Source organism: Hydra viridissima, unplaced genomic scaffold (assembly GCF_058129835.1).
Source record: "Hydra viridissima isolate aposymbiotic clone 2 unplaced genomic scaffold, HvirCarnegie_v1 scaffold_6, whole genome shotgun sequence".
NCBI lineage: Eukaryota > Metazoa > Cnidaria > Hydrozoa > Anthoathecata > Hydridae > Hydra > Hydra viridissima.
Genome location: NW_028324305.1, coordinates 7268330 through 7290813, shown reverse-complemented (window position 1 = coordinate 7290813; position 22484 = coordinate 7268330). Strand labels below are relative to the sequence as shown.

At 29.2% G+C, this 22484-nt stretch overlaps 3 protein-coding genes and 2 non-coding genes across 5 annotated transcripts in view; 3 read left to right on the top strand and 2 right to left on the bottom strand.

The window, feature by feature from the left end:
* Positions 1 to 18685, top strand: part of LOC149886823 (uncharacterized) — a 19329-nt gene extending 644 nt beyond the window's left edge. Inside the window, exons 2-4 of the mRNA XM_090090174.1 lie at positions 7465 to 7617; positions 10176 to 10319; positions 18314 to 18685. Of these exons, the coding sequence (XP_089946300.1) occupies positions 7465 to 7617; positions 10176 to 10319; positions 18314 to 18543 (527 nt within the window). The 3' untranslated portion in view covers positions 18544 to 18685. The remainder of the gene's footprint in view (positions 1 to 7464; positions 7618 to 10175; positions 10320 to 18313) is intronic.
* On the bottom strand, positions 1525 to 5329 carry LOC149886825 (uncharacterized). The gene has a single exon (XM_090090176.1). The coding sequence runs from the start codon at positions 3420 to 3422 to the stop codon at positions 3063 to 3065; it is 360 nt and encodes a 119-aa protein (XP_089946302.1). The 5' UTR covers positions 3423 to 5329; the 3' UTR covers positions 1525 to 3062.
* Positions 11255 to 13422, top strand: LOC149886824 (uncharacterized). Its single transcript, XM_090090175.1, has one exon. The coding sequence runs from the start codon at positions 11317 to 11319 to the stop codon at positions 11674 to 11676; it is 360 nt and encodes a 119-aa protein (XP_089946301.1). The 5' UTR covers positions 11255 to 11316; the 3' UTR covers positions 11677 to 13422.
* A 746-nt stretch (positions 18686 to 19431) lies between the features above and the next one.
* Trnas-gcu (transfer RNA serine (anticodon GCU)) lies at positions 19432 to 19513 on the bottom strand. Its single transcript has one exon. It is a non-coding gene; the product is annotated as a tRNA-Ser (tRNA).
* Positions 19514 to 20827: 1314 nt separating this feature from the next.
* Positions 20828 to 20899, top strand: Trnaw-cca (transfer RNA tryptophan (anticodon CCA)). Its single transcript has one exon. It is a non-coding gene; the product is annotated as a tRNA-Trp (tRNA).
* The last annotated feature ends 1585 nt before the right edge of the window (positions 20900 to 22484 follow it).

The window sequence follows — 22484 nt, the reverse complement described above, 5'->3', positions numbered from 1 at the left end:
ATTTATACATATATATATATATATATATATATATATATATATATATATATATATATATATATATATATATATATATATATATATATTTATGAAAAACTTCTGGGAAAGTTTTTACGACCATGGTTAGCCATTCTTAGAGTCCATCTGCTGAAAATTGAGATCATATTGACTGAAAGAAAACAAACAACTATAGGTGAAGTTGAGAATAAGGCTAGAAAAAAAGAGCACTTCTGAAGATTTCATTTACCATTTACCTGCTACATTAATTTCTTTAAGGTTTACTGTATGTTTTAGTAAAATCTATAGATATTAGATTTTAAAAATGAATTCTCACATTCTGTTCATTGAAATATGAAAATTAGTAGGTGATAAGAGTTTTTTATTTTGTCTTTTAGAATCAGCACAACACATCAGCACCCCCCCCCCCCCCCAAAAAAAAAAAAAAAAAAGAAAAGATAAAGAAAAACATAAGAATCAGGCGGAATTATTTTAAAAGATTTACTGCCGGCCTGTGTAACTTTTCTTTTTATCTATTTTTTTATTGATGAATGCAAAGTCTTACAAAAGTAATGGGAAGAGTTTTCATGTAAAACTTTTCTATTCAAAATTGTTTATATTTAACATTTATACACATTAATTTTTATTAATTTCTTAATTCAATATATTCTTTGATTTCTTAATTTATTATATTCTTTAACAAAAACTTTTTACTCTCTCCTTATATTAATTTATTTTTGACAAATATGTTTTTATGAATAACGTCTTTTGAAGTATTTCTTTGTTACATCATATTTGGTACCAACTTTCCTTCCCTTCGCGCACTCAAGGACATATTGATAGATGGAAGTTCAACCCATTGTTATAGATCAAAGGTGCCGCCAATTAGCCAAAAACTATGCGTGTTACCGTCGATTTTCTAAATTCATGATACAGATATTCCGACTTTTACCCGTCAAACTTACGTCAAAAAACCCCCCTCAGTAAACCCATTATAGTTATGCATTTACTGAAGCTTTTGGTTATAAAAGACAAAAAAAATAATCAAGAGTAGTTCACAAATCTGAAAAAGGTTGATTTGAGCTATGAACTTTGCTTAGTAAAAATTTAACTGTGTTTAAACTTTGACGTCTAAAACTAGGCTTTTGCAAAAAGGCTATGTATGGTTTACTAGAATGGATAGAATAAAGTCAAACAAATTTTCCTTGTTGAATTAAAATTGCTATGACATTGTTTAAAGGTCGAATAAGAGTTTTTCTTTTCACCCCACTCTCAGATTATGCTTCCCACTTTAAGGCTCAAATCAGAGAGTATTTTTTATTTTTGTCGGAAATGTGGAACTTATTTGCCTCGCTATTTTTGCTCTTGAATTTGTGATTTTTTTTTTCGTCCTAGTCATAAATTTTCTTATTTAAGATACTGAAATCGCATTTTGTCTACAGGTATAATTACTAAAAGCATCTTAACCCTTTCATGCGCTGGGTTGTTTTATAACAACAAATTAAACCAAGCTTCCCCAATGCAAATAGTGCGTTCTAACCGATTGAAAACAATATTTTATAAAGGAGAGTTGAAAGAGGCTGTAGAAAAAGTCTACTTTAACATTTCAAAGTACCACTATCATTTTGTAGATAATTTTTTATGGGTTATGTTAGTTATGGGAAAATAATTGGAGCATGAAAGGGTTGAAGTTCATAAAAAACTGTTGATTTTAGAAGTTGGAAAGAAATATTAAACATGTATTTTTAATGAGCATTTTTGATAAAGCCTTTTTAAACAGTCAGTCATGTAAAGCTACTTTAACTTATAATGATCTTATTATTTTTATTATTGTTGTTGTTACTAATAGTAACAGCATGATAATAAAAATAATAAGACCATTCCTTTCGTTGCATATTCTTGAGCCTTCTACAAGTGATGTACAGCCTTATTTTTAACCTTTTCTAGATATATCAAAAGAAGTAATCTTATATTCCTATCTATTATCTCATTACTGGAAAAACAACGAGTCTTCATGAGGAATATTTAAAACATTTATGTAGAAAGTGTGGATGCATAATAAAACAGGATAGCCACTATCAAATTAAACCTGTTGTTATCTTTAAACAAGAACTCTTAGTTTTTACAAGCTGGATATAACCTCAGACTATCAAAAAGTTCATCCTGAATATTTATGCAAATCATGTTACATGGTCTTATGCAGGTTAGATTTAAAATCAAAATAAGGCTTTGAAGTTGAGAGGATTGATAAATTCTTCACTTTTTCTGAACACACAGAAACCTGTTATGTATGTAACACACTCACAAGAGTTGGAGGAAATAAAAAAGTACATGCGATAAGTATTCATCAACAGTTAAAAGCATTTGCATCAAAACATGGTTTTGACTGTTACAATCAAAATAACAAAAACTATTTTGCAATAGTTAAAATCAGTAGTTATTGCCAATCAAATGGCATGTGGAGACTAATTGTTTTAAATCATGAAGTGCCATTATCCAATAATATTAACAAATCTCTTCCAGATCTACCAAATCTTCAATCTGCTTATATCATATTCTCCAACATTTCATTCATAAACATCTGTAAATGTAATAATGACTTCCACTATCTTCTTTTCTAATCAGAAGTAAATTTTCTGATTTTAAAAACTTCCAAGGCACATCAAATCAGGATGTTGGAATGATTGAAACGAAAGAAGGCAATACAGTTGAAAACTTTAAAGTTATTAGACATAAAGATTGTTCAATAATATGGTCAGAAGTCTGTTGTGATTTTAGTACCATCTACCATACAAACTTGCCTGTAATGAAATCCAGGTTAAAGAGTAAAGAAAGCCAATCATCTATTACCTTTAACTAGCCATTTTTTAACTGTGCACATTTTCTTACAACAGTATATGTAATAAACGTAATAAAGACAACTTGTATTCTTCTATATGGAACTTCAATAGTACATTACAACAATTTAAAGTTTTGAATCATTTCTAAAATCAAAATTAAGAATTATTGAAATACTTTCATAATCTAGAAGTGTTCAAAAATATAAAACAGCACCAGTTAAGACGTTAATTTCCACAACATGTGAGTATAAACACAACTTTAGTGCCAATGTAACATTTCTTTTCATGCTTTTTAAAATTCGATTCTCTAAAATATTTATTGTGACATTTCGGACAGGTAAATTTAGTTATTAAGCGTTCTTCTGTTTTTTTCAGCATTTTGGTTTCTTCTTCTGCAATCAACTTCTCTGTAGGAATTGCTGGTGGTATGAGCTCCGATTCAAAATCCTCTGATAACAAGTCCTCTAACTCTTCAAGACCTATCTCAATAAAATCATCCGCAACTATTTCAATTTCGTTATCAATATTTTCAAGCAAAAAAGAATAATCGTCTTGATTAATAGCAGAGTTTTCTGTCATACTCATTTTATGTATCGCTGCTCAGAAAAATATTTAAAAAAATATTTTTATTGGATAGTCGAGACCATCTTTTTCCGACGTCGAATAAAATAAAAATACTCCCCGGTTTTACACATATCACCGATTGTTTCGCTTTTGTTATCTAAACAAAACCGTAACACGCATATCTTTTTTATGAAACAATGAGATGAACGTCCATCTATTAATACGTCCTTGGCGCACTATAAAAGCTAAAAAGAGTTGGAGCAGGGTTGAGGGTCGGTAGTTTCTGTGAGCGGAAAAGTGTTTGCACTCGCAGAAACTAACACCACTCTGCTGCTATAAACCCTTTTCTCTACCTGCGGAAAAAAAATTTCAAGTTTTTAAATTTTTTTAAATTTTACTTTTTCAAATTTGTATATTTCAAATTTTTTCAAAATAATACTTTTAACTCAGAAAAAATAAATTATTGTATGTTAATTTTTATTAATCAAACTAATAAGTAGCATATCCTACACTTTAAAATCTTATTTTCGCAGAAATTCTTTTGATTCTTAAAGGAAATAGATGAGATCACTGGGTCTCTTTCAACAAAACAGAGATGGGATACTCCATTACGTTTAACTTTAACTTTAAGGAGCTTATATATCCGAGCATTATGGATACAAATATATTCGAGCATTATGGATACAAATAATAGTGAAGCCAACCTTAAATGTTACTGAAGTTTGGAATAATGAAGTTTGGAATAAAGAAGGCTCCTTATTTGCTCCTGTGAGTCCACTGGAGTTTTAAAAATAAATGGAGCTCCATCTGTTCCAGTCTTTAAGTCAAAATTTTTGTTTTTTATTTAAGTTGATTGGTTCAGAGCTAATGTGCAAGATTCTTGAAAGTTGATTGGTTCAGAGCTAATGTGCAAGATTCTTAAAAGTTTTAGATTGACTGTACACTAGGTTGCAGAGATTTCAGTGATTTTCATTTTTTTCTGGATAACTTGGATTTTAGTATTATTTTAAGGGTGGGGTATAGGCCTGGATTTTTCATAAGAGAAGAACATCTAATTAGCTGATGCTGTAAATTAAGTTACACAAAACGTTTGTAAACCCAGAAAGTGCTCTTCAATCATTATAATTGGTACAGGTGAGACCTTTTTAAGGCAATTCTTAGCTTTAATAAGGTTTTATTTATGACGTACTCACAAGACTCACGTGGTTATATAAAAGTTTAACTTAAATCACCCCCCTCCCCTTTAAAAACCTCACTAACTTTTTTTACAAAAAGTACAACAAAACTTTAAAATTTCAATTATCTACCTTCTATCAGAGCAAACCTAACTGATATATTTTAAAGGCAATGTGTTATCATATTACAGCTGTTAAAAACTCACTTGTGACGTCGAACATTAAAACATTTAAACAAAAGTTCTGAGCAGTTTTATGTTTAATAGTTTGGTTTGTATTTTATAAAAGCGAAATGATTGCTAAAGTCGCATACCTAAGATTTATCGGGTTCATTATTTCACTGACTTCAGATTTTATAATAGATTGCAAGTTTCTTCTATAACTTTTTTTAAAAATTTTATTTTTTGTTAGAAAACAAGAGTCGAGTAAAGAATTTAAAACAAACTTTGTCTCTGTTCAAAAATACTTTAAATTTCACTTATTATTTCTGTCTTTGTGAAAGTAACCAGGATGTACTTACATTTCGTATTTTTGTTTATGAACAAAAAAGAATGCTTAAGTACTCAAAGTACATTTAGTCAAAAGTTTCATTTTTGACTAAATGTACGTTATAACTTAAAAAGTCAAATATCAAGCAAAATAAATATTGTTCACTTTTTGCTATTTATAAGTCAGATCTTAAAACGGGGTACCAAATCATAATCTAGGTCAGCTAGAAGAAGCTATGTTAAAAAAAAAATGTAAAAAAAAAATTAAAAATTGTGTTCTGCAATACCCAGCAAACATCGAGACTAAAAAAGATGTCTTTTAGAGGTATAAAAAGCGTCTAATACGTCTAAAAGACATATTTAAGACATATTTTTCAGAGTAAATGTTTGCTGGGTAGAAACACAACTTTTTTTTATATATAATAAATGTCGCATAAACAACGTTGAAGTAAATGTTCATTTTATCGCTACTTTTTACTCAATATAATAATTAATGTTTCTTATACATGTTTTGCATTAAAAACATCTGGAATTATCTTTTTGTGGAGATAAGCAGGATTAATTTTATACACGGAGCTTGCATAAGTTACAACTTTATATTTGTTGGGTATAATAAAAAAAGCTTGGAGATAATTTTTGATCTAAACAAGGCTGTAAAACCATCGGTCCGAAAGTAAATTGTTATATTAGGGTAGGAATCTTTGACGGTTTTTTCAATTCATTTCTTACTTTATGAAGTAACTTTCATTTGTTTCATACTATTTATCAAATATTTGAATCTCGCTGTTTTAATGTGGTTTTGAAGTTCCATTTTTCCTAATTCTAGCTTGCTTCATACTAGCTTCATACTAGCTTCATACTAGCTTCATACTAGCTTCATACTAGCTTCATACTAGCTTCATACTAGCTTCATACTAGCTTCATACTAGCTTCATACTAGCTTCATACTAGCTTCATACTAGCTTCATACTAGCTTCATACTAGCTTCATACTAGCTTCATACTAGCTTCATACTAGCTTCATACTAGCTTCATACTAGCTTCATACTAGCTTCATACTAGCTTGCTAACATAGCAGCTCCATAGTTACTCCGTAGCTGCTGAGATAGCTGCTCCATAGCTGTTGTTTTGTGATCATTCTTTTTATTTCTGATTACTTTTCTTTAACAAGTTGTTTTCGTTTGAACCCTTTGCTTTTTGTTGTTCATATTTCTGTTCGTATTTTCTATGTACGTTTTCTCTTGGTATCCCTACTCAAAAACTGTTATTTTTAGTCTATTTTCATAATCTTTCAGTCTGTGTGCTCGTGTTTTAATCATTCTTTTTGCTTATAATTTTTAATACTAACTGTAAAATACCAAAAATATCGCTTTCATTACAAACGGGCGCCTCAAACATGAGAATTATGCTTCGATCAATGAAGTGCTTTACAAAATTTAAAAATGAAAATTAATATCCTTATTAAGTTATTGCCATGACAATAATTTGTAACTAATTAGTAGAAATAGTTGCAGTAAAAGCTTTTCCAGAGGATTTTATTTGTAGTTATGGGTAGCAATATTTCAATAGCTAAATGAGATTATACTCATAAAAAATAGAGAGATATATTTTAACTTTTCCAAAAATCTATTTACTAAACTTGTAAAAAAAAATTCATATTTTAACTGCCGAATGTTTCTTGTGTTTTACTCGCTGACTTTTAACACTTCAGATCTATACAAATTTTTAATACAATATCCTAATTTCTGAATTAGAATAAGTTTTTAACACAATATCCTAATTTCTGAATTAGAATAAATATGAATAATTAAGAATATTTAATAAATACTTTCAAATATTTAACAAAATTATTTTCTTTCAATATTTTACAATACGGATAGAAATGTGCAATCAAACGTCATTCAGAAACAATTCTCTTATCCCACCTTTGAAGAACTCATGGCTGAAGTGTCTAATTATATTTTAAAATAGAATACTTTATGACTTGTACAATTGCAATTTAACTATTCAATTATAAAACTTAATTTTGCGAATTTTAGTTGACAATTTTTTACACCTCTTGCTAAAAGTAAATTTAAAATCATCAAAATCATCCTTCTTACTGTTTATTGAAGATGAAAGTGCGATTAGCAGTGCGATTACCATTAATAATTAACAATATTTTTTGAGGTAAAATGTTAAGTAGTAACATTCAAATAGAAAATACTGAAATTTGAAATAAAAATTAAATAAAATCACATATACTTAACTTACGTATCTTAACAATCAAAGCCATTTTATACTTTTTAAGAGAAAATTTTAAGAGGGTAATCTTTTTAATTTTAGAAACTAAAAATGAAAACTTTAAATTCATAAAAAATGTTAAGACAAATTTAATATCGATTCTTTATCCATTTTTTAGGAAGCGATTGGATAAAAATTAACAAAAAAGAAGTTCATGGCTTGATAGTGTACTGCACGCCTGGGTCAGCAATCGAACCTCACCGGGAAGGATTAGAGCCCGAATGTGATTTATTCTCGAATCATTTGACTTACAAATCAACATCTCTACCAAGTTGGTAAACTTTATTACCAGTTTCTTATCACTAAAAACTACTGTCTTTTCTTTTTCTTTTTTTTTCTTTTTTTTTTCTAAAACTAAACTGTTATTATCATTTAAAACTATTGGTTTTTAGTTTTAGGTACAGCTAATTTAAGTTTCTTGGTTAAGTTTTTTTTTTTTTTTCAAAGAAAATTATTAAATCTGATTAATCCACAAAACTGCTGTAGTTATCGCTGTTGTGTGCTGTCTATTTTGTGGCACAGTAGAAGCTGAATTATGGGACCTTGGCCATTTCAATATGAAGTGTGGTAAAAAAATAAGTGTATTGGAAACTTTAAACGCAACCACGCAGTGAGTGGATTCCTGATGATCCTGATAAATACTTTTTTTGGTCTTAGTTTACAAGAAATTGAAAATCCCTGAACTTTAACTTGGGGAAACTTTAATTGTATGAAAACCAACAGCTTTTTTTTGTCATTGATCAGGATCACTCACTGTACGTATGCACAGTATACATGCACGAACTATCAAACCATGATGGTTACAATTGCAGCAATCAGTAAGAGACTCCAAAAACAAACATGTATGATAAATCCATGTCCAAATCTCATCAAAGTCAATATTGATGAGTTAGAGCAAGAATTTTATGAATTTATTGGGGAGTATTAGGATGCCACATTTTGCTGTTGTTTATTAAAAATGCAGAACACTTTCTAATGGATTTTTTTAAATAACACTAAATATGATGTAGCCATGATATATAACATTAATGAAGCAAATTAGATGTAAAAAACATTTTTTGCAACAAGTCGTTATATCGGAAGAACTAAGGTTTCTCAGAAAACAGGGTTTTCATAACCTTTGGTAATCGGTTCCAAATTTTCAAAAAGCATCTTTTAACCGCCTGTTTTCGGTTTTGATCTAAATCTAAACAACAAAATGATCTAACAAACTTTATGATCTTTACATGTAAATTAAACGAATTTTAGTTGCTTTTTTTCATTAAAAACTTTGAATCACACTTTGATAAGAAAAATTTAAGAAAAACTAAAGAGTTTAAACATTTATCAGATAAACTAGAATCTTTGCGAAAATGATTACATTTTTAAAGATTATATCATTAAATTACCTTTCTTTTAACTATTTTAAATTTAACGTTTCTTTACAACAAAATATAATACACTAACTTTAGAAAAAATTTTTGCAATAAATTGTAATTGAGCAAAATCTTACTTTTAAAAAAAAACTTAAATTTTCGAACTTTATTTACATCACATTACCTCTATTGCTTTAATTGTTTAAGTACAGAAAAAAACTAAAAATATAAAAATAAATAACTTAGTGGTTTATTTAAATTTTATTAAGAAAATTTTTTAAATATAAATTTTTATTAGAATATGTAAACTTTACTATAAAAGAAATTTGAAATCAAGAGCTCTTTTTGTAAAACTGTAATTTATTTTACTCAAAAACTGAATAAAAATTAAACTTAATCATGTTAAAATCGACCGGAAATAAGATTTTGAATAAAAATTTTTTTTTGTAATAAAAAATTACTGTGAGATGTAAAATAGTTAAAAACTGAAATAATCGGCTCTAAAACTGGTTTTCGGATTTTAAAAATTTTTCGGTAAACAGCGGTTTTTTGACTTCGGTTAGAAACCATAAGAGGAATAGAAAAAAAGGTGATTGCAAAAGCCAGTTTAGAAAAAAACTGAAAATCAAACACCAAACCTACAAGAAATGTTTGCTTCACCGTATACATTTCGATTATAAACTTTATGCATATCTCGGCAGAAGAACTAAAAACAACAACAGCAATAATATGGCAAGCAAGGACAGTTTCTTTCTGTAGATGAAAATATATTACGAATTAAGTTTTACTAAAAAAGATGTTGTTATAAGTTCAACACACAAATTTACAATGGTTACCTCCCTAATGATTAATTCGCAAATGAAATCGTATATTTAAAAAGTTCTTATAAATCGCCTTACATGTTAAAACAAAATATAGATAAACTGTTTCTTTTATAAATCAAATAAACCATGAAAAAACAGTTTTTAAAATGGCAAAATTTGTAAGTTTAATGAATGACTTGTAGGTTATCATTCCACCTGTAAATTTTAGTGGTAATTAAATTTGTACCTATTCCGTCAGTCCTTTTGGATTGTTTACATGAATACTTAAAAAAATACTCTTATAGTTAAAAAGATTTGATTGCCATAATACCTACGTATGAATATTTGGAATTAGCATCCAAAATTCTCCAAACCTGCCAAATTTTTTAACTTTATGATTAATATTCCTTTAAATTTTTTCTATACATGTGTTGCTAAGAGCGACATTTTGGGTGCGCAGAATTAAATATCGCGGACTCAATTTTAACTCATGGCCTCTAAAACCCTTGACACTACGCAAAAATGTTTGACCAAGTTATTTTGTACATGATAGTATGTAACTTTGTGCTAAAAGTGAAGAATTTTGGAGAGCTAGCAATGTAATATAATTTTAAATTATGTATTTTAAAAGTCTTTCGAAGCATGGAAAGCAAACGGAATTTTTTGTTTAGATTGGCAACGTTCGGTGTTTATTTTATCAGTTACAGCTTCCATACTGACACTACTTTCAACTTTGCTGTTTATGGGTTCGCAAGTTATTCAGCCATTTACCTATTGCAGTACAGTTCTTGTGTTCATTCTTATCACAATAGCCAGTAAGTCCTGCTTAAAAGTTCTGAATAATTAAATTTTGGATGATTACAAAAATTTTTACACAAACTTGTTTCAAACTTTTTATTTGGACAAAGTTTAATATTTTATTTTCTATTATGTGTGATATTAAAATGACCTATTTATACATTCTTTTTTTTTTTTTTTTTTTTTTTTTACCAGAATTATACTATTAATTTTAAAAATATGGAAACACTTCACTTTCCGAATACAAAAATTAAAAATCGGCTTTGGAATTTTCCATTAATGACGAATATGCAAAGTATAAAATTCTACACGAATCTTTTTAAATAGATCAATTTTTCATGAAACTTGTTAAAAAAGAACTTTTTATGTGTTGAAAGTGGTAAAAAAAAATTTTTGACAAATGAATATGATGATGAGTTTGTTACTTTTGAGAGAAAAAAAATTAAAAGAAGGTAGAAACAAAACTAAAGAAGATAATTTTGTCACAAATTTTTTACTTTACAACTGCATAAATATAAAAATTATCTTAAGTTTGATTTATTTCAAAAGACTGGTACTGATTTTGTTATTATTCGTTAACCAAATGCTGATAGATAATAAAAATACAATGGGAATGGGTGGGATCTCTAATTTTGTAATTGAAACGCAAGTTAAAGAGAGTTGCTGCCTAAAAATAAAGATTGAATCATTTTCGATTTTCTTGACTGAAATTATTATATTTTTAATTGCGTTACGTTTTTCTGAGCAATTAATTCAATTGTTGCGTTGTTTTGAGCAATTGATTCGACTATTGCTTGTTCTGAGCAAGGAAGTATTAATAGATGGACGTTCATCTCATTGTTTCATAAAAAAGATATGCGTGTTACGGTTTTGTTTAGATAACAAAAGCGAAACAATCGGTGATATGTGTAAAACCGGGGAGTATTTTTATTTTATTCGACGTCGGAAAAAGATGGTCTCGACTATCCAATAAAAATATTTTTTTAAATATTTTTCTGAGCAGCGATACATAAAATGAGTATGACAGAAAACTCTGCTATTAATCAAGACGATTATTCTTTTTTGCTTGAAAATATTGATAACGAAATTGAAATAGTTGTGGATGATTTTATTGAGATAGGTCTTGAAGAGTTAGAGGACTTGTTATCAGAGGATTTTGAATTGGAGCTCATACCACCAGCAATTCCTACAGAGAAGCTGATTGCAGAAGAAGAAACCAAAATGCTGAAAAAAACAGAAGAACGCTTAATAACTAAATTTACCTGTCCGAAATGTCACAATAAATATTTTAGAGAATCGAATTTTAAAAAGCATGAAAAGAAATGTTACATTGGCACTAAAGTTGTGTTTATACTCACATGTTGTGGAAATTAACGTCTTAACTGGTGCTGTTTTATATTTTTGAACACTTCTAGATTATGAAAGTATTTCAATAATTCTTAATTTTGATTTTAGAAATGATTCAAAACTTTAAATTGTTGTAATGTACTATTGAAGTTCCATATAGAAGAATACAAGTTGTCTTTATTACGTTTATTACATATACTGTTGTAAGAAAATGTGCACAGTTAAAAAATGGCTAGTTAAAGGTAATAGATGATTGGCTTTCTTTACTCTTTAACCTGGATTTCATTACAGGCAAGTTTGTATGGTAGATGGTACTAAAATCACAACAGACTTCTGACCATATTATTGAACAATCTTTATGTCTAATAACTTTAAAGTTTTCAACTGTATTGCCTTCTTTCGTTTCAATCATTCCAACATCCTGATTTGATGTGCCTTGGAAGTTTTTAAAATCAGAAAATTTACTTCTGATTAGAAAAGAAGATAGTGGAAGTCATTATTACATTTACAGATGTTTATGAATGAAATGTTGGAGAATATGATATAAGCAGATTGAAGATTTGGTAGATCTGGAAGAGATTTGTTAATATTATTGGATAATGGCACTTCATGATTTAAAACAATTAGTCTCCACATGCCATTTGATTGGCAATAACTACTGATTTTAACTATTGCAAAATAGTTTTTGTTATTTTGATTGTAACAGTCAAAACCATGTTTTGATGCAAATGCTTTTAACTGTTGATGAATACTTATCGCATGTACTTTTTTATTTCCTCCAACTCTTGTGAGTGTGTTACATACATAACAGGTTTCTGTGTGTTCAGAAAAAGTGAAGAATTTATCAATCCTCTCAACTTCAAAGCCTTATTTTGATTTTAAATCTAACCTGCATAAGACCATGTAACATGATTTGCATAAATATTCAGGATGAACTTTTTGATAGTCTGAGGTTATATCCAGCTTGTAAAAACTAAGAGTTCTTGTTTAAAGATAACAACAGGTTTAATTTGATAGTGGCTATCCTGTTTTATTATGCATCCACACTTTCTACATAAATGTTTTAAATATTCCTCATGAAGACTCGTTGTTTTTCCAGTAATGAGATAATAGATAGGAATATAAGATTACTTCTTTTGATATATCTAGAAAAGGTTAAAAATAAGGCTGTACATCACTTGTAGAAGGCTCAAGAATATGCAACGAAAGGAATGGTCTTATTATTTTTATTATCATGCTGTTACTATTAGTAACAACAACAATAATAAAAATAATAAGATCATTATAAGTTAAAGTAGCTTTACATGACTGACTGTTTAAAAAGGCTTTATCAAAAATGCTCATTAAAAATACATGTTTAATATTTCTTTCCAACTTCTAAAATCAACAGTTTTTTATGAACTTCAACCCTTTCATGCTCCAATTATTTTCCCATAACTAACATAACCCATAAAAAATTATCTACAAAATGATAGTGGTACTTTGAAATGTTAAAGTAGACTTTTTCTACAGCTTCTTTCAACTCTCCTTTATAAAATATTGTTTTCAATCGGTTAGAACGCACTATTTGCATTGGGGAAGCTTAGTTTAATTTGTTGTTATAAAACAACCCAGCGCATGAAAGGGCTAAGATGCTTTTAGTAATAATACCTTTAGACAAAATGCGATTGCGGTATCTTAGATAAGAAAATTTATAACTAGGACGAAAAAAAAAATCACAAATTCAAGAGCAAAAATAGCGAGGCAAATAAGTTCCACATTTCCGACAAAAATAAAAAATACTCTCTGATTTGAGCCTTAAAGTGGGAAGCATAATCTGAGAGTGGGGTGAAAAGAAAAACTCTTATTCGACCTTTAAACAATGTCATAGCAATTTTAATTCAAAAAGGAAAATTTGTTTGACTTTATTCTATCCATTCTAGTAAACCATACATAGCCTTTTTGCAAAAGCCTAGTTTTAGACGTCAAAGTTTAAACACAGTTAAATTTTTACTAAGCAAAGTTCATAGCTCAAATCAACCTTTTTCAGATTTGTGAACTATTCTTGATTATTTTTTTATGTCTTTTATAACCATAAGCTTCAGTAAATGCATAATTATAATGGGTTTACTGAGGGGGTTTTTTGACGTAAGTTTGACGGGTAAAAGTCGGAATATCTGTATCATGAATTTAGAAAATCGACGGTAACACGCATAGTTTTTGGCTAATTGGCGGCACCTTTGATCTATAACAATGGGTTGAACTTCCATCTATCAATATGTCCTTGTTCTGAGTAATTGATTCAACAATTGTAAAGGGTTTTTTCTAATTAATAGCAACTTTGAATTCAATAGAAAAACTTATATTTAATTACTGATAAATTTTTTCGGATTATAATTTGGTCCGATACTTTCTGAACGGATTGCAGTCCGAAATTTTTTTTTTGAATTGGAATCCGAACTGATATTTTTGTGGATTTATGTGGATTCAGAATAATTTATGCGGATTTTGAAATAAGATTCTTTTTTATTTATTTCTAATATTCAAATATACGATGAAACGAAATGATTTCTATGTTAAAAAATAAAAGATGTCAAAATCAGATTGAAGATTTATTATTTTCCAAATTCATTTCCTGACCACACAATGCCTTTTTGCTGAGTTGCTTCGTGTTTTCTTTCATACATATCAATATCTCAACCTTTGAAATTAAAAGATTGGTTCTTATAGAGTTGTATATGTTTCCTGCTGTTGAGAAAACACTTTCAGATGTTGGTGATGCAGCAGGTATACAGAGGTTTTTTCTGGCCAGCCTTGTTATTATTGGGTAAATATACTGCTTCCAGAATTCCAGCACATTTGTATTTGCTGGAACTGGATTTGCATTCAAATACTCCTCAATTTTAGCTAAAATGGCTTTCTTGGTGCTTGTTTCGCCTCCAAGATTAATTTAATCTGCACCAAAAAGTTTCTTCCTCAGTTGTTTAGTAAAATCAAAGTTGTCATCATCCACATCATCCAACATTGAAGGGGAAGGAGTGCTTTGGCTAGCAAAATTTCTTTTTCTGACAGTTCTTCCGTAACTTTCTTTACTGCAGTTTTGACTACTTCAAGTTTTGCCCCCTCAACAAACAAAGCACATGCCCCTGCTTTTAGGGTCTAAAAATGAGCAACGTAGAATTCAATATTCATCAATTCCCCATCGAATCTTTTGTTTAGATTTTCATTGAAGCAGTGAACAACCTCTGATGACACCTCGGTTGTTGGTTTGATCTGTCAACTTTCAACTTCCAGAAACAGTGGAGTTCGGATTCTTTATAGAATGCATCGCCGGAAGAAGATCCATTACAGACTCCATTTGATGAAGATCAGAGTTCTATCTTGTGGGGCATTTAAAGCTTTGGCAGCATTAACTAAAATCATTTTGAAAGGACTGGTTGAAGTGACTTACTAATTTTGTTATTTTGTGGCTGAGAATTGACCACTTCGGACATCTTTAATCATCGACAGCACCACTGACAACTAGATTTAGACGGTGGTAGTCACACCAAATTGCACTTTGAACCCCAGTTAATTTTATAACACCTGCTTGGACATTAGCTGCACCGTCGACCTTTATCCAGGTTTTGACTTTAAAAGCAAGTTCAAGTTTGTTAGACTCAAAGAGCTTCTTGGCAATATTGTCCTCAGTATGTTGTTTGGGGAAGTAGGACATTTCCACCAAGAAGCGCTTTAATTGGAAATTTGAATCTATATAGTGGAGTGTAAATATCATGAAAGAAAAATTGGCGTGATCAGTGGTCTACACGTCGGATATGAAGGCCACTTAATCAAGATTTGACCTGTCTGTATTGAAAATGTTTTTTACTTGTTTCTGGATGAATTTAAAAAAGAGAGGAATGTTTTTGTTCTGTTTTTTCAAAATCTGAGTCTTTAGAGGTAAGCTCATCAAAATGTCTGGAATTGTTGATTTTTCCTTTCCTTGCTAATTGTTTACATAAATTCAAGTGGAGTCTTTTCAAATGGTTCCTTAAAGGACTTGTGGTGCTTTCATTGATAAAGTGTGTTTTGCCGCAGACCTTACATTTTGTCTTGTTTTTCCCCACTTTCTGAAACATCTGAAAAGAAAAAAAACAACATAAAAATGAAACAAGTTGGATTGTTTTTTGGATTAAGTTTGCAAGATCGGACGGACTCATATTTCGGATTACTTATCGAATTTAAAATCCACAAAAACGGATCAGATTGTTAATACGGGTTATTTTTCGGATTAAAAATCCAAAAACACGGATCGGATTACATTATCGGTTTACAGATTCTTTTATTGAAATATTTGCATCAATATTTCCTTAACGTTTTCCTCAATAAAACGTGATGTATGCAAACAGTTCCCAAAATAGAACTAATTATTTAAAAGTTATTTGAAATTTTTCCTTAATTATTTAAATACTTAAATATTTGTCTTAATGAAAAATTATATTTTAGAGGCCTGCATAAAGTTTTCAATAAAAGAACTAATTATTAAAAGGTTATTTGCCTTAAATGTTGAAATGAAAGTAACAATTTTTTAAACTAGTTTTTTTCTATATTTCTATTTCTATTTCTATTTAAATAAAAGAAATATGACAAGTTTTATCGGACCAATCCACTAAATTTGTAGCAATCCGCAAAAAGAATTCATTCACAAAGGAATTCTATCCACACACACTAAAAAAAAGAAAATTTCGCAAAAATTCAATTCGAAAAATTCTTAACTTTTAAAATTAAATAAAATAATAATGGCTTACCGCAATAGATGTATGTTAAGAATAGCAGACTTGTTGACTTATTGAACGAATCGTTGTAGGTTAAGATTTGAAAATCTGATTGATTGACTGATTGAAAATTATAAAAGAAACCCACTATTCTATGACGTGTCATAACAAAAATGTAATTTTTTTGGACCGCACCATTTAATGGTGACGCGAACGGAACGCGATTGATATAATCAATCGCGTACAAATCAATTTAACTTTAATTCGCTAAGCGAATTAAAATTAAAATGATTTGTAAATATTTTTCGGATTAATAATCCGAATAACAAAGAGAATCCGCAAAACAAAAATTCTCTAGTAGTTTATAAATTAATTTTCGGATTATGATTTGTAAAATATTTAACGATCGGACTGCCATAATTCGCAAATTGAGTCGGACTGACTTTTCGCGGATTTTACGAACCAAATCGACGGTGCCTAAGTTCAATTTTAAAATTGTTATCACCCCCTTAAACAAATTTTTTATAATTATTCAGAATTATTTAGCTGCAAAACTCTTTTTCTTTTTTTTTTCTACATAAATATTTAAGTATTATATTAGTTAAAGATTATCGCAAGTGAAAATTTATCGTGAGTTTTGAAACGTTTAATTTCGTAAATTTATCGTGAGTTTTGAAACGTTTAATTTCTTAAGTATTTTGAAGTATCTGCAAAGTTATCTTAAAAATAAATAGTCGCATGATACTCGAGGTGTAAGGGTTCGATAAGCGGGTAAGTACGGGCAATATTGTCAGTACTTATCATAATTTTTGCAAGTATTTGTATATACCCGTACAATTTTACGGGCATATACAAGTATTACTTGTATAAAAAGCTTCTACTCGAAGCTCGTTCCTTTTACCCAATACCTTTAGGATGCCAGTATATGCCAGTTAATACGATATTTCAGTCGTAATTCAAATTAAATATATTTGTACTCACAGACACACATATATACACAAACATACAACTATTTTATCAGAATTGATGAATGGGTGAATAAGCACAAAGTAGTTGAATAAATCAAAAACTTTAATAAGAGTTGAACTCTGAAAATTCCTCAATTTATAGTCATATAACCTATAGTTATGGGGAGGGTTTTTCTGAACTCTGAGCTTCATAACTGTATTATGGGGAGGGTTTTTCTGAACTCTGAGAACTTCATAACTGTATTATGGGGAGGGTTTTTCTGAACTCTGAGCTGAAAACTTCATAACTGTATTAAAAATCGAGAGTTTCTGACTGCGCAGAGAGAATTTCCGTCTCCCATTGGGATCTCGAAGTTCTCTTTAACTTTTTAATTTTTATTAACTTTATCTAATTTTTTTTTTAACGGGCATATACGAGTATAGTGAAAATGCACTTAAAACCTATCAAGTATATACGGGGAAAATTACAAATTGTACAGGCAATGCCTTTACGTACTTGTGTACGAGTAGATACAGGTAATGCCCATACGATAATGCTTGTTGCGCGGGCATTAATACCTGATCCGCACACTCGTGAAATAGTGAAATAGACAGGATAAATGGACAGGATTTTAACATTTTTTTATTACACTTCGGTTATCTTTATAACAAAATTGTTAAAAAAATATAAAATTGAAATAAAAAAACAAAAATAGTTAAAAAATTGTTGAATATTTAAACAAATTGTTGAAAAGCATAAATATTAAAAGCTTCAAGTTATCAAATTTAGAATAAAAAATCAATATTTTTATGGAAACCATAAAAAGAATCTTTTTTCTCAAAAAAGTTTTCATTTCATTACCATGAGCAAACAAAGATTTTTTTTAGATGACATTTTTTCAGATGATTTTTTTTTCAGTGACCTTTTTGTGTAGGCAGTAAAAGCGTCATGTTCCTTGCTGTAGGTAGTGTTTGTATGTTTAGGTATCTGTATGCTTGTCGCGATGAGCATTTACACGGAAAAATTTCAGCTCATGATACGAGATGGTTACAGCTGGGGAAGAAGTTTTGCCGTTGGATGGGCATTTTTCTTTGTAAATCTACTTAGTACAGTGCTTGTATTCAGCCTTCTCATGGTATACAGAAGAGAACAGCGAAGTCCACTTGTCGAAGAATGCACCGAGTTGACTAAAGACAACGCTGTTCAAGTTTGATGAATTTCCTATCGATAACGATCGGTCAGGAAACAATTTTTTTTTCTCTGAAATGAAATTTGTTAAGAACGAAATCTAATAATCTTTACAATGTAAAAATAATCTTTACAATGTAAAAATAGATTATTATGGCATACTTTTATTTAGAAAGTTTCATAGTTAAAATATCAAGTTAAAAAGTATTAGATAGAACAGGAGTTTACGGACCTTATTAGATGAAAGAAGGTTATGATGCATAAAAAGTGATTTAATTTAGTGATTGATGTATAAAAAAAAAAAGAGGGTAAGAAAAACAGGGGGTAAGAAATCTTTAAACTAGCTCTAACTGGTGAATTATCCTGGTAAAAAAATCAAACTTTGAATTATTCTCTATTATAATATTCCAAGAAGTCGAGTCGGTTTTACAAATTTCTTTAAAGGTAAATAAAATAAAAAAAGACGAAAAGGTGCTATAAGTTGCGAAATATTACGAAGAATCAGGTTTTGTTTTTCAAATCAGTAAGTTTAGCTTCGTTAAAGCAAATGTTAAAAGTAATACATCTTCTTCTAGAATCAAAAATACAACTTGCATGTGCTTGGATCCAGATAAAACTACGCAGAGGAACTTTAGAAAATAATCTTAGAGCAAAATTATTAAAAGGGACGATTGTCAGTTGTCACATGTCAAATGGTGTTACTGCACCACAATACAACAAATAATCTTAAGTAAAAATGTCTTATTCAACATCAAAATAAAAAATGGATAAAAACATTATTCATTTTGAATATTTTAATAATCTCCAATAAAAGAAATTAGAGAAATTATGCAGTATAATCAAGACGTTAGTGTTAGTATTATAAATGTGTGAAGGTATAAAAACTCAAAGTTGATGACAAAATGCTTATTTTCGACGAAGATGGGATTCGAACCCACGCGGGCAGAGCCCAATGGATTAGCAGTCCATCGCCTTAACCACTCGGCCACCTCGTCTTACATTGCACAAATGACATATAAATACGATCATAATAAAAAAAAAGTATTATTGTCAATATTTTTATTATAACTATAAAAAAATTCCGTTGTCAATATTTTATTCGTACTATGGTAAATCTTACTATAGCATATAATTTTTTTAAACTTAGAGATTTAATTGAGGAATTTCATGGTATTCGATTATAAAATTTTCTCTATTTCAGCAGCGATAGCAGATTAGTGCCAAATTTGAAGGGTTTGCGTATCGTTTCATTTCTGTATCGTTACCATTCCGATTTGATAGCGGAAGAAAAGTGTCATCGGATTGACGAGAGTTCGGTATATACCGAGATTTAAACTAACTACAATACCAAATAAAATTTTTTTACCGATTTTTTGTCGTAATTATTCCGGTAACACTTTTTTTTTTCCGCTATCGTATCGGGATGATAACAATACGGAATTGAAACGATACGCAGACCCTTACCAAATTATATACATACTATGGTACAAACGTTGATTATTAAAAATTAACTTTGAAATACTAACATCTACGGTACATGTATAAATATCTTAGGCATAGGTATAACATTCAGCAATGAAAACACTTGGTTTTCAATTTTAGCATCTGTTTCTGAATTCTATCTAAAGAATTAACTCGGTCAATAAAACGGGTATTGCAAAAAGAATGGCCCGTTTTTATTTTTTACGTTAAACCTTATTCAATTTTAATATTGGTCAACATTTTTTTTTTAATATCGGTCAACATCTTTTTCTACAAGAAATTTCGCTTTCATTAATTCAAATTTCCGTAATTCTTAGAAATCCAAACAATCTATTCGTTCAAAACAATTCTTTACACATCTTTAAATGTAATTTGTTTCACAGAAAGATTATTTATTCTCTTAATCATAAGTTTGTAATAAACCGAAAATTGAGTTCCAACCACTCATTGTGTACAGTGTGCATGAATACAAAATGTTACAATTTCAAAAAAAGGCTTCTTTCATTCTTGTTACAGAGCATTTAGGTGAAAATAAATCCTTTAACAAAATTCAGAAAATATTATGATTAAAAAGTTTTCAGAAACATTTTTTTTTCTTTAAAAATTTTTAGTTGTTAAAAACATTTTAGGTAAGTAACCGATACTTGATATCAATTTGATCATCAGACATCGATTTTCTAAATAGACTTTTCGAATAATTTTCAATAAGTCTCAATTAATGAAATACTTAGGGAGTTATTATAAATTGAATTTTTTTTAGCTTTTTCTGTCAAGTGAAGGTTAATATTTTAGAAATAAATTAGCTCGAACTTTCCAATCAGATATGTGGCTTCGTGGCGCAACGGTAGCGCGTCTGACTCCAGATCAGAAGGTTGCGTGTTCAAATCACGTCGAGGTCAAAAATGCTTTTGTTCTTTTATAGAAAACAAAATTTTTCATTTAATTAAACTTTCATAAATAATTCGAATTAATAAGGAAACACTCGCATCAAACAAAACTCCTATTTGTGTTAAGGCGGTTAGCCAATATGCATTTTCCAAAGTCCAAATAGGTGACTTTAAACAGTCAATGTATTGATTTAACTGCATTTGTAAGGTATGATCAGCAGTATTGCGTAAGCTTTAGATTAAACCTATCTTAATGAAGGTTTTTTTTTACCAGAGGTTTTTTTTTTCTCGGAGTATTATTTTCTAGAACAACTAGCTTAATTTACAAACTTTAAGAAAAAGGCTTCAAAAAATCCTTTTGAAAAAATTAGGAGAAATCTCCCCACGCTTCTTAAGTAGGGTTAGGACTATTGTAATTGTAATTGTAAAAATTAAATACAATTACACATCACAATACAATAATATTGTATTGTAATTTACAGAAACAATAATAAAATTTTATTTTGGTATTGTATTGCTGTGATGAAAAACAATCACAATAAGTATTGTATTGCTTTTTTTTTTCTAACAATACAATAAAATTCGAGAACTTTTGTATTGCTTTGTTTTAATGAATTAAAATTACAATGGTTATTGTATTGTTTTGATGAAAACAATTACAATAACTATTGTAGTGTATTACTTTAAACTAAAGTAGAAAAGCTAACGTATTTTAACGTATTTATATTCATCTCTGACGAACTTACTATTATTTTTGCTATTTTTTATTTACGGATTTGCAATATATTGCAAATTTTATTTTTTACATATTAAGATTTCGCATCACCTTTCTTGTTATGTATTTCTAAGCTCTAAATGGCCGCAAAATATTGCCTGTCTGATGATAGCCTTACTATTTCAAGTTGCCCAATTTACCATTCTGGCACTCCTTCCTCCTTCCATTATGTTTCAGTAAAATAGAATCAATCATTATATATTAGTTGTACCCTATTTCAAGGGTACAAGGGTATATAGTCGGCAACTGGACTATTAAAACATTTATTAAATTTTGACAATAAAATAATTTTTTTTATTACAATAACAATATATTGTTATTGTATTACAAAGACGAATTACAATCATGGCCGCCGAGAGGGGAGGGTGGACGGGGAAGATTCCCGGGGCCCCGTGTATCTACAAACAATTTTTTTAAAATCATTTTTAAAAAATTTAAATAGTTTTGACTTTTCAAAGATTTAATTAACTTTCATTTTTAATTTTCAATGACTAGAGAACGCTTCTATTGGTCCTGGGTATATAATTGATCATAATGAGGGCCCCTTTAGAAAACTTCCCCAGGGCCCGAATTTTCTCTCGGTGGCTATGATTACAATACAATATTTATTGTTATTGTATTAGGTCATTACAATACAATTTTTTTTCAGATATTGTTATTGTTTTATAAAGGTTAATTGCAATACAGTATTTATTGTTATTGTAATACAGAATTACAATAGTTGTAAATCACAAGTATTATTATTGTTTCTAAATTAAGTTAATACAATAACAATAGTTATTGTTGTTGTTATTGTTTTCATTACAATTACAATAGTCCTAA

Excerpts from the sequence above, each read along its gene's own strand:
- LOC149886825 (XM_090090176.1), bottom strand. The coding sequence starts at position 3,422 with ATGAGTATGACAGAAAACTCTGCTATTAATCAAGACGATTATTCTTTT.
- LOC149886824 (XM_090090175.1), top strand. The coding sequence starts at position 11,317 with ATGAGTATGACAGAAAACTCTGCTATTAATCAAGACGATTATTCTTTT.